This window comes from Penaeus vannamei, chromosome 27, assembly GCF_042767895.1.
Source record: "Penaeus vannamei isolate JL-2024 chromosome 27, ASM4276789v1, whole genome shotgun sequence".
NCBI lineage: Eukaryota > Metazoa > Arthropoda > Malacostraca > Decapoda > Penaeidae > Penaeus > Penaeus vannamei.
In genome coordinates, this window is record NC_091575.1 from 29,759,304 (window position 1) to 29,771,881 (window position 12,578).

The 12,578-nt window shown below is 47.1% G+C and overlaps 1 protein-coding gene across 8 annotated transcripts in view; it reads left to right on the plus strand.

The window, feature by feature from the left end:
* The window catches only part of gus (splA/ryanodine receptor domain and SOCS box containing gustavus), a 241,378-nt gene extending 229,104 nt beyond the window's left edge, over positions 1 to 12,274 (plus strand). For 7 of the 8 annotated variants that reach the window (XM_070141159.1, XM_070141153.1, XM_070141158.1 and 4 more), the window contains 5 exons: positions 9,311 to 9,504; positions 9,681 to 9,866; positions 10,112 to 10,259; positions 10,401 to 10,559; positions 10,809 to 12,274. In XM_070141159.1, coding sequence (XP_069997260.1) covers positions 9,311 to 9,504; positions 9,681 to 9,866; positions 10,112 to 10,259; positions 10,401 to 10,559; positions 10,809 to 10,945 — 824 coding nt within the window. In that variant the 3' untranslated portion in view covers positions 10,946 to 12,274. Of the gene's footprint in view, positions 1 to 4,975; positions 6,318 to 9,310; positions 9,505 to 9,680; positions 9,867 to 10,111; positions 10,260 to 10,400; positions 10,560 to 10,808 lie in introns of those variants that run through there. The other variant, XM_027359348.2, reaches the window with a different exon arrangement.
* Positions 12,275 to 12,578: the final 304 nt, after the last annotated feature.

The window sequence follows — 12,578 nt, forward strand, 5'->3', positions numbered from 1 at the left end:
GGATGAGGATGAGGGGGAGAGAGAGAGAGGGAGGAGGATGGTGAGGGGGGAGAGAGAGGGAGGAGGATGGTGAGGAGGGGGGAAAGGGAGAGAGGGAGGAGGAGGAGGAGGGGGGAAAGGGAGAGAGGGAGAAGGAGGAGAGGGAGTAAGAGGGGGGTAAAAGGGTGTAAATAGTGGAGGACGTTTGTCTTTTTTCTTAAGCTGACTTGATCTTCATGGGTGTCGTCCCCAAGATCTAAGAGCATCTGCTTGTACTTTTTTGGTGGATTGCGTGTGTGTGTGTGTGTGTGTGTGTGTGTGTGTGTGTGTGTGTATGTTTGGTCTGCATTTGTACGATATTTACACAGAATATGAACAAACGCAAATAAAGAGGTGCGTGTTTGTTTACTTTATTTGGCAGAGGTGCCATACACACAAACCACTAGATCGCCAACGTGACTGCAATCAAAAATGTTGTTTTTGTATAAATTTGACATTTTTAAGGACCTGTTTTGACGCAGGGCATCCCTCCAGAAACCATTCAACGTCACAATCAATTAAGGAGATGTGTGACGCGACGTGACGGTACTGCTGACATAACGAGAGGCGATCAGCTGACACAATGTAGCTCTTTTCTTCCTCGTGGATCTTACTCTCTCTTACACAACACCCTGGAACGCAAGAACCCAAGCCCCTCTTTACACGCGGAAGTCTTTTGTGGGTAAAGTCGAGGAAAGAACAGGGAGGTTGCTAAAACCATGAATAAAATATGTGGATGTAAATATGTGCTAATCCCGGGCACTTAGGTTCTTTCCAAAGGGTGGGTCGTGGTGGTCAGAGGGTGGGAGGGAGGGGGAGAGGGAGAGACATGTGGAAAAGAGAGAGGGAGAGAAAGAGAATGTATTTTTGAGTGTTGGAGATTATGAGCAAGAAAAAATATGAGGGAAAGAGGGGGGATGGAGAGAAGAGAGAAGAGAGAGAGAAGATTGAAACAGGGAGAGATCCTGGTACCCGCGTACCCACCGCCGTGATAATTGCCTTGAATTATCGAAGTACCCTCTGCCCCCCCTCTTCCCCACTGCCCCCACTCCCAAGGGGTATTCAGAACCACCCAACTATCCCCGTGCCCCAGGGGAAGGAGGTGATAATTAGCCCGAACTACCGAGCTGTCAGTAAAAGGGGGTGGTGATAGAGGCAAACTACCCGAATACCCTTAGGTTGTAATTATCGCCCCCCCATGCGTGACATTCTGTTGACACGTTTAAATGCAGTGTTTATCTGTTTATTTCATCTCCGTCTGGGAATGTTCGGGAATTGTCCGGATATGGAAATATATTGTTTTCTTTTCTGTTTTCTTTATATTTTCAGTTATATTCACGGATGCTGGTGAATAGACAGAATGAAAGATAAATTTATGTGTGATTCGGCCACGTTAAAAATATGGTGTGAAGTTATTCAACAACATTCATAGGGGATGACACGCCTGTCATACCAAACGTGTTCGTCGACGTCATACATTCTGTCCCTTTTTTCTCATTCTTTTTATATATTTTTTCTCATTTTTTTGTGCAATGAGCTCATCCGGTTTGGCGTTGCTACTTGCGTTGGTCATGTGTTAACTAGGCTTGGAAAATTCCGTTGTTTATTTTGTATCGGAAGCTCGAAAAACAAAAATGTCTCAAAACTCAAAAGATTATGTTTGTTTTATCGCGAAGACTCAGAAAATGATGTTTATTTTGTCTCGAAAACTCAGGAAATGATGTTTATTTTTGTCACGAGAACTTATTGTGAGGGAATTATTATTTTTTTACTTGGTGAAAATATGGATTTGGAAAATATCTGGTTGGGTTTAAAACTGTGTCGAATATTTGATATAATACTTTTATTGAGTTATGATGACCCTCTTCCTCCCCTACAAATCCAAGCCTGTCTATATTTTCCTTCCTACTTATTATTTCCTCTCGAGAACTCAGTCGAACAACGAGTTCTTTTCTCTTTTACGAACGTAGGAGGAAAAAAACTAGGCCTATCAAAATTTCCCTCGCGATTAAGAAATCCCGAAGCAGCAAGGCCGAGGAGGGACAGGATCATGGAGAAAGCGAAAGGGGTGAGGGAGGGAGAGGGAGGAGGAGGAGAGGGAGGGAGCGAGGAAGGACTTCCCATGCCGTCATACCAGCAAGGCAAGTCGTGACGTCACACTTCCAGCTCACTCTCCTTTTATCTCGGAAACGTTTCCTTCGGCTTCGCCCTCGTCACTGGCTTCGAACACGTGGATTCGGGGCCTCGTGTGCAGATCGGCGTCGTGTTATTATTGTATAGAAATTTGAAGCTCTTTCGGGACTTGTCTTGGGTGTCCTTTTGTATGTCTTGTCTTCGAAAGGTTTATTCGTTTTTTTTTATAGGTTTTCTCTATAATTCGTTTTTTAAATTGTTTGCTTGGTGTAATGATTACGTTTTTGTTGACAAATTGATATCAAATTCTGGTTTTGGTTAGTTTGATAGGCGTTAATGTGGTTTAATTGCTACTGTTTGTCTTTGTTTGTTAAAGTAGACGGAAACACTTTGTTTTCCCTGCCTCGTTACTGGTCGTTGACCTTGTTGACGCATTCATGATTCATTGAAACCCACCTGAAGGTTCTTTTTCTTTTTGTCTTTTTCTGGAAGGGAGGAGGGAGGAGGGGGTGAGTGGGGAGGGGGAGGGGGAGGTGGTGTTAACGGAACACAAAACTACATCCGTTCGTGCCGCGCCGCTACCGCCGCCATCGCCGCCACCGCTGTTCGAGGGCTATTCGTAACAGCGGGTTTTTTACAACGTGACGAGGGCGGCAAACCGTGCTGTCTGCTGTCCCGCGCTGCTGAGACAAAGGGGCGGCGGAGGCACGGCGGTGATGATGGGGGAATAATGATGATAGGAATGATGGTGGGATACGGTGGAATAAGAAGAATGATAATGAGAATGAAGGTGGAATATGAATGAAGATAGAATAAGTTGGAATGAGAATGAAGGTGGAATAAGTTGGAATAAGAATGATGGAATAAGTTGGAATAAGAATGATGGAATAAGTTGGAACAAGAATAATGATAATAATGGAGTGTGGGGGAACAATTAGAAGAATGATGGTATGGAGTAAGTGGAAGAATAGAGAAGGTTAACGATAATAAAAAAACACGAAGAAATAAAAATAAAAAAGAATTAAAAAAACAGTAAGATTACAGCGATAAATAATCAGAAGGTCGCACGGAGAGGGGAAAAAATACACGAATTTAAACTCGAATTTCGTGTTAAATGTTCCCGCCTTTTTCTGCGCCGGTTTCAGCGCCATGATTAAGTGCTGAGTTTTGTGAATCTTTTTTTACAAGTTTTTTTTTCATCTAACATTGGGATTTCGTGTTGAACTTGGGAATTATTTTGTTTTCTTTTTTATGTTTGGAGCTTATTCATTTTTATCGTCTTAGTTTTTTGTTTGTTTATTTGGATGTTTCGTTTTTCTTAATTATTTATATTTTTTTCGATTTTTTAATTGCTGACATTTTTTCGATTTTTTAATTACTGATATTTTTTCGATTTTTTGATTACTGATATTTTTTCGATTATTATTTTTTTATTATAGATATTTTTTTCGATTCGTATTTTTTATTGTCATTATTTCGCGGTCTTACTTTGCTCTTTTGCTATTAATTTTATTCCTTATTTTTTAAATATTGTTTCCTTTTCATTTACTGATATTTTTTTTCAAATGTTAGGGAGAGCCATAGAGAAGGAGAGAATAAGGGAAGGAGAAAATTAATAATAGGTTAGAGAATAAGGGGTGGGGGTGGTTGGGGGTGGGGGGTTGAGGGGCGTGGGTTTGGAAGCGTTTGTTGATTAATATTCAGTCTCATTTTAGTTTTTTTTTTGGATGGGGGATGAGGAGGGGGGTTGCGAAACACAGAGGGGAAGAAGGGAAATCGGTTTTATTTATTTATTTTGTTGTTGTTAATATTATAATATGTTATTTTATTGTTTTATTTTTTTTGCGTGATCATATTTATTTCTATTATTATTATAATCTTATTTTTATTTTTATTATTTTATTATTATTATTATCGTTATGTTGTAGTTATTTTTATTTTTATTATCTTTATTATGATTGTTGTTGTTATTATAATTGTCATTGTTATTACTATCAATATGTGATTGATATTGTTATTATTATTGCTATAGGTATTATTACAATTATCATTATTATTATTTTCATTTATATTGTTATTGTTCAGTATTTGTGCATTTACTCCCTTCCTAGTTATTTGTTTGCATTTAGTAAAACGATTGGAGGTTCGGAACCATATCGTCATATTTGCATTTTTTGCAAATTATATTTTGCAATCTGGGTGAACTACCTTTTTCTGTATTTTCTTTAAAAAACGCACATTGTCTGCAACATTCGTCACATTGGTAATTTCTCTATGCTAATGAGTGAGCTGGTACCATTTACGCAGACGATGAGTGTTTTGTGTTGCAAATGTTGTAGTGAATGATTTACCTGTCGGTCGAGCCTCCCCCCCCCCCCCCGCACACACACACACGGTTGCATAACTAATAATTCCGACAGGTACAAAAACTCGGGCCTTGTGCCAGTCTCGAATTCTTTCAATGTCCATCGGCTTTGCCTTACTCGCATGTTGTGGTGACGTCATAGGTATTCGCTCTGTCTCTCTCTCTCTCTCTCTCCTTCTCCTTTTTTCCCCTCCCTCCTCCTCCGTGTGAGTCAGCCGTTTCTGGTAGCCTTACTTCCCCCTCCCCAGCCCCACCCCCTCCCCTTTACTCTCTCTCTCTCTCTCCCTCTCCTCCTCCTCTCGCTGTTCCCTCACCCCCCCCCCCCCCCTTGCTCGCGCTGCTCCTCCCCCTCCCCTTCCTCTCCCCGTCCCCCCCCCCCCCGGTCCCCCTGGCGCGGATGTTGGCATGGTGGCTCCCGCGTCGCCTCGGGGGCAATATAGCCACGTGCCACCTGGGCATCCCACTCAGTTCTGGTGTGCCGAGCCGCAGTGAGGTCGTGTGCTTGCCGGCCCTTCCGTTCGTTCGCTCGTTCGCTCGATCTCCTTTCTCGCGTTCAGTTCCACTTCGGGCTCCGTCGGCAAGAGTCCCCGAGGAGCCACAGTTGCCTTCGTGCTATACAGACTCGCGTGCAGTTGTGGCGGTGCTTTTGTTTTGGTGATAAACGTCATAGACGAGTGTTAACGTCGAGTGAAAAACGTTTTGTTGATTTTTTTTTCTCGTGCTTTTTGACATCGGCCGTTTGATCGTGACCTTTGGCCGTGCTGTGCCACAGAGACGATGGCCAACTCCACAGCGGAGTGTGGGCGGGAAGGGTGCAGTGTAAGCGAGTGTAGTGGAGGTGTTGGTTGCGGCTGCGGCAGCAGCGGGTGCGGGCGTGCGAGTCCCAGCGGCCGAGTGGCTCAGTTCAGCAGGCAGCGCCGTGGCGAGCGCACCGCTGCCGCACACCACTCCGCCACCGCCAGCGCGCTCCTCAACAACCACTCGTGCACGAATAATTCCCACCCGGATATTTACACGAAGCTCTACCACCAAGACCAGCGGGCCGAGAGCAGTGCAGAGGAGCCTGAGGGCGGCTCAGCAGACAAGAGCGAGGCGGGGGCGCAGGGCCAGGAGAGCAGCCCCTCCAGCGCTGAGGGCGGCGGCGCTCAGCACGGGCGCAGGCGACACAGCGGAACGGAGCCCATCGGGGGCGGAGGTGCTCTGGCGCGCCACGTGTGGTCACACCAGAGGATCGCTCGCTCCCTCTCTCGGGAGGGCTTCTTCCCGACGCCCAACGAGCACCACCCTGCGCTCGTCAGGCCCCTGGCGGCCCTCGGCGACCTCTCGGCAGCGCACCCTGACCTGCCAGCGCGCCTGCACCACCTGGCGGCCCTGCTCTCCGCTCACCCCAACGCCCAGCAGCGCCAGAACCCCAGTGTCCCTCCCGTGCTGAGCCCTGCCGACGCTGCCCTCTTGGCGGCTCTGGCACGACTGCCCCTGCCCCAGGCGGGCACGCAGGCCCTGTCGCGCCCGGCCGCGCCTCCCACAGCCAGCGCCTCGGCCCCCACGACGCCCGAGAGCGCGGGCACGGCCAGGTGGCCCTCCATCTCGTCCCTGAACACCAACGCGGAGCTCGAGGACACTAGCGCCCCCACGTGGCCCTCCAGGACCTCGTCCTTGGTCTCGTTCGCGTCGCTCCCGGACGACGAGTCCGACGACTCCTCCACCGACGAGGAGGAGTACGGCGAGGACATCATGGCGGGCGGCGACCTGGTGGCGCCGCAGCCCCACTACGACCACCATGCCTATCACATCTACTACGGTAAGGGCGGCGTGTTTCGGTGCAGGCCGTTTACGTGCGGCGGGGCCGTGGGTGCGTGTGTATGTGCAGTGTTGTACCGACACACGCCACCGGTAGTGGGGGAGGGGGCGAGGGAGGGAAGCAGGCAGGCAGCGCAGTCCTCACTTTGAAGGTCAGCCTTTGTTACCACGCTCCTGCTGCCCTCCACACCTGCTGCCTGCCTGCTTTGGTTCTGTCATCGGCGTGTTCATTCATTCGTGTGTGTGTTCTGGACGATGGGGCCACGCGGTGATGTGCGCGCCTCCGTCCAGCGGTAAATCTAATGGTCCCCCTCCCCCCTTTGCGAAAACACTCAAACATCATCGTGGTTGTCATTAGAGTCGCCGTCACTGCTTCGCGAATCGTGTGCGGTCGTGTAGTCCCGAGCATGCATTGGCTCTCGGCTGAGCGTAGTTTCCACAGCAGCTCTCTCGTTTATTGATTGTAGCGTGGGGTATGCGGGTGTAGAAAGGGATGTAGCGCGGGTGTAGAGTGCAGTTGGTGTAGTAACGTGGTGGGTCAGGGGGCTGTGAGAGCGTGACCACTTCTCCCCCGCCCGCACCCCCGTCCGCCTGCCTACGAGCCTACCTCGCTCGTCGTTTTGCCAGTACATTTTTTCTCTACGTATATAGTTGTAGGGTACGTTAAAGAAAAAGAAACGAGAGGTTAGCTTTTAGGAGAGAACCTTCTGGTAAGGGTGTCATTACCAACGTTGTTCACATGGCCTTCAGTTTTTCCCCGAGTCTAATTCAAGGATATTTTTTCGGGGATATTTTAGGCGACCAATCTTTACGGGCAACGAAGGCGTCGCGATCGCCGCCGCGTTCGTTAATACAGGTCCTTGACACGGCCTGCTATCTCTGAAGTGTTGTGTCAACCGGGGGCAGATGGGCCGATAACGGGTGGTTGGCGATTCGCGCGGCAGCTGGGCGGGCTGGTGGTACTCTCGGGGTTTGTTTTTCACACGGCCCGGCCTAAGTTTAGCATATCGATTGGTCCTTCGATTAGGAAGGGTCATTACGGCGTGATAAGGAAGCCAGAGGTTAGAGGAAGAGTGCGTGTCGTGCCCTTCTCGCTCCTATGGTCGGGCCGCTCCCCTCCCCTCCCCTCCCTCCCCCCTTCACCACCAGCTGGGCCACAGTCAGCTGATTGGACTGACGTCATCGTTCGCTTCCACACTCCGCTGAGTATGCAACCTTTTAGATCGGACAGGCTGGCGTGGATGCTTGTTATTTAGCCTGTTGTTATTTATAGCTAAACTTGTTTTTGTTTCCACGATGGGATTTATAAAGTCTGATTAAACGTCAATGGAGAAGAGAACAGGTAGGTCTTGGGGATGGATGTTGGCGGGAGAAATACCTCTGGGCGTGTAATGGTAGTTTAGGTTTCCGGCGCGGGTTTCCGGCGAGCGGGCGCCTGGGTGGGGCGGGTGTTCCTCATGTAAGGTTTCCGGCGGGTGTAGGAAAGGGGATATCCGTCGTCATACGCACATGCTCCTCCTCCTCCTCCTGTATCACTTGCACGTATCACTTCTACCGCCGGCGGACCTTCCTGTGGCAGGAGGGAAGGAAGGCAGGGGTCTGGGGGAAGGGGGGGAAGGGCAGAGGTGCGACGGCAAATCACGGTGGTGGTCCGGAGGTTTAATGAGGGCGCTGGAGATGCTTCCCTGGCAATTAAGACTGTGGGAATCGCCGAGACAAAGAAGCGATGCGCTCGGTTGTTGGCGGCAGGAGGCAGGTTCCCCCCGGGTCCTTTTTTTACCCCGGGGAGGTTGTGTAGTCTCTTCGTGGCGACTTGGGGTTTTCGTTTTCCACTGGGGTCTCTCTCTCTCTCTCTCTCTCTCTCTCTCTCTCTCTCTCTCTCTCTCTCTCTCTCTCTCTCTCTCTCTCTCTCTCTCTCTCTCTCTCTCTCTCTCATTCTTCCTTTATTTGTTTCTCTCTCATTCTTTTCCTACAAAGATCTTTGTTGCTTTGTCGATGCCAGTTCTTCAAACCGAACACCGAGTGGTGTGGCCGAGTACTGTGAATTCCGTTTTGAATGACGTCTGCCGCATCCGGGACTCGTTCTACCTACCTGCCTGCCTGCCGCTCTAGGCCGTCAGCCGGGGCAACCCTATCATCTTCCTTCGAGCGCGCACGGAGCGTTTCCCTTTGTATCGCGACCGAGCCCAATGCGCGGCGGGGCTTTGTTTTCGAATAAGGGATTACACGCTCACTTTTGAGGCGTGGAATGTCGAGTGGGACATTTCTGTTGATGAGTTCAGCGTGTTTGAGTGTTGTTTACTCGCGTCATGTTGGGGCTGGTTCATCGTGGTGAGGCTAGAAGCACATCGCGACCCTGGCCTTGACTGTTACATGCTCCCTCCCCCACCTCCCCTGCCCTCCCCTCCTCCCTTCCCACCCTCGCCCTCACCCTCTCCCTCTTCCTCCATCCTAACTCGCCATTCCTGTACTTCTGGACATCTCATTCTACGTTGTGTAGATTGTACACCTTAGTCTGTGAAATGGCGGAAGCGTCACCAACTCGTTAACATCGCGGTGGTTGTATGATTGCACATGTTTTTGACATTTCCGATTAGTTTTATTCTCAAATTCTCACGTTAACGGAGCGTAGGGCTCATTATCTACACATTTCCCCCCCATTTCAGTCTCGCCCTTAAGTCCTTGAGTCGTGAATGTACAGTATGCATACACAGCTGATTTCATGGGGTTCGGAGCCATTGTTCGGTGTTTTTGAAGGTCGGGTGAAATAGCCAGATGGTTTATGGTGTCGCGCAAAAATGGTTGCAAATAACAGATTGCAAGGACAGATCTCATTGCATTGCTTCACTTGGTGTGACAGGTGTTATTACGATACAGTTCCTTTCAAGGGGAGTCATGCACACACAAATAAATAAATTAATAAATAGATAAGGTAATCACATCGTGACATTCTTTTATCGCATAAAATTAACGTATTCTTTCCTTCTTCCTCAGGTGGTATGAAGTCAGTGGGTCGGGGAGAGGGCGGGTCTCTACAACCTCGCCTGACCCGGGAGCTAGCCATGTCCCCCGACTACACCAGACCCAAACGGCTGGACCTCCTCCTCGACATGCCTCCCGTCCCTCGAGATACGTCTCTCAAGCACGCGTGGAATGCAGATGATAGGTCGCTTAACATCTTTGTCAAGGTTGGTACTCCTCCGTTTAAAAGTTTCCCTTCCTCCCCGTTGCTTTCGTTTGTTTGGGGTTAATCATGCTAATGATATATTGGGGTCATATAAATTGTTGTGTGATAGCCTCTGTTACTTTGTCAGTGGGAATGAAATCGGATGATGGGTTTTAATACCTGGTCTCACGTTCACAGGAGGATGACAAGATGACGTTTCACCGGCATCCAGTAGCCCAGAGTACAGACTGTATTCGAGGGCGAGTAGGATACACGAGGGGCCTTCATGTGTGGGAGATCAACTGGTCCACCCGGCAACGTGGGACTCACGCAGTAGTTGGAGTAGCAACAGCAGAAGCTCCTTTACATTCTCAAGGCTACCAGGTATGTTGGGTCACTGCCATTTTTTAAGTAAGGACTTGATGTTTTGGTAGTTTATGTTTTAGGAGTTTGTGGGGATGAATTCAGATATGTTGTTTATATTATATATCTCAGCAGGATTTATGATGTTTTTTGTGTGGTGTAATGAGATGGGAATATAAGACCTTAGGGGGTACTAGTTGATATTAATTATGGTATTTTTTATATCTTTATAAGCATTTGCTAACAGAATCCCTCATTTCCAACAGAGTTTGGTGGGCAGCAACGACCAGTCATGGGGCTGGGATTTAGGACGAAATAAGTTGTACCACAATGCTAAGCAGGGCAACTCAGGCATTACATATCCTTCTCTATTAAACAATGACGAGACTTTTGTCGTACCAGATAAATTTTATGGTAAGCATACTTGTTTCTTTTGTAAATTTATTTGTGTGTTTTTTAGAAGTTAAAGTAAGGAAAATGATATACTCTCTCTTAGTTCTGAAGCAAAAGATATGTCTTGACTTGTTTTATATGAATTATATTTTTTTTTCACAGTTGTTCTTGACATGGACGAAGGCACTTTGGCATTTGTTGTGGAAGGCCAGTACTTGGGGGTAGCGTTCCGAGGGTTGAAAGGCAAGAAGCTGTATCCCATTGTCTCGGCTGTGTGGGGTCACTGCGAGATCACGATCAGATACATAGGCGGCCTAGATCGTAAGTTGTTTTGTCCTTTACATATTACATGGTATAATGTTATCTTTTGATCTGATAAAACCACTTGAATTGTTTTACTGATAAGACAATATGTAAATTGTTTGTTTTGGTTCTGAAGTCATAAAGAATATATATAGAATCTGCAACCAGAACCTCTTGAAGCTATTCTTAGCATCAATAATTTTTCTGATTATGAGAAGATAATGTACTTTTCAAACAAATTTTCTAACAGTAGGCATTATTTTTCAGCGGAACCCCTGCCACTGATGGACTTGTGTCGACGTGTGATACGACAGGCGGTTGGAAAACAGCGCCTCTCGCGAATTGAGGAGCTCAATCTTCCACTCTCTATCACGCAGTACCTTTTGTACCACGACCGCAGGTGATAGTCGGAGGCAGCTGGCCCAATTCCTGCAGCCCCTCCACAGCTAGCCATCAGGCCCCCCATCCTCCGCACCTCTGAAGCCCTGCGCCGAGGGAGTCGCTCTGTAGCAAGTTAGAGTGATGGCGGACGAAGTGGGATAAAGCGTCTACAGCATCAGTTGTTTGATAATCAAAACATCCTGTTTTGAAGATGTTTTATAAGAAATAACCTGTGCCATGAGGCATGTTTAGTTTATCAGCATAATTTTATGCTCCAATTTGTTTCCTTATGGAATTTAGCAGGTTTTGAACCAGTGTAGGCAGTTTCATTTAGACGGCCGTAACCACTGGCCTGTGCAACCGTACTGCAGGTAGACGCAGTCAAGTGCATATGCGGGACTCTTAGATGTACGTTTATGTCAGTGTGTGTTAGTGTGGCCAAGAGCCATTGTGATAGACCAGGTCAGATAGGCATGTTGCCCCCACAGCCACCCCACTCAGGTACCCAGCCGGGAATCGTGGCACAGGAGTGAGTCAGTGTTTGTGTTGTGGTGTAACATTGTGACAAAGACAACTAGTGTTTTAGATGAAAAACTTGACCAAATGAGTGAAAAAAGTTTCAAAGAGACTAATGCTGAAACTGAAAGGAAAGTGTGAAAACTTTTTAACCCAGAACCGTGGTGGGTGGCATCCGTCTGACCAGTGAGCCGATTGGTGAAGTGTTCATTGCAGGCCAGCCTTGCATCTCTCCTCACCGCCTCTCTCGCATTTTGTTCTGGAGACATTGTAGCGTAAGGTCGAGAGAGAACTGACGGACCCCAGCAATGCTGCTGGCTGGCTCAAGGGTGACGTGGGAGGTTCTTGTATTGCCCCTAGTCCGTACTCTAAATCTCTGGCTCTGAAATGGATGCTTCACTGTTTTTATGTCTTTTTTACACAATTATTTAATGTGAATTTTTTTGAAAATACTGTATTGTCCATTACCAATATGTGAGATGGCCATTTGGGGGCTCTGTAGACTCCATCATAATCCTAAACAGACTTGGTTGCTGGTTCTCATGAGTTCCTTCTACTTGGTTACCTCATGGCCGGACCTCAACATGGCTGTTGTTCGTCATATAACCATCAACATAGTTGTTGGTGATATATCACGGAGTTCCCTCATTGTATCGTATGCTTAAGTATTTTTTTTTAAAGTGCCATTTGCAGTAAGACTATCTGGTAGGACTGTGTCACGAGCTCAACCAACCAGCATGACATGGCATCAAGATCTACTGTTCTAGTGTGTTATACTGCAACGTCTCTCACCTAGTACGCATCTTTGTACAAAAATATTAAATATTAATATAGAACTTCAATTTTATTCACCTTGTTAAAAAGAAGATTTGCAAGGCAAAGAACTGGAAAGAAATTTGCCAGTAAGAAATCCCTTAGTATTACAATGCATTCCATTTTTGTCAGAACTTGATCACATATTTTATATTCTTGGAGATTATTCTTATGAATTAAGTTAAATTCTTATGGATGTAGGAAGAAGTGGCAAATTGTCAGTATGGATTTTCATAGAATTTGAATATTTTCTAGGGAAAAATCTGGATTTTAGTGATTCATGATCACAGAAATTGTAACTTTCTAGTAAAAGGGATACTACACTTG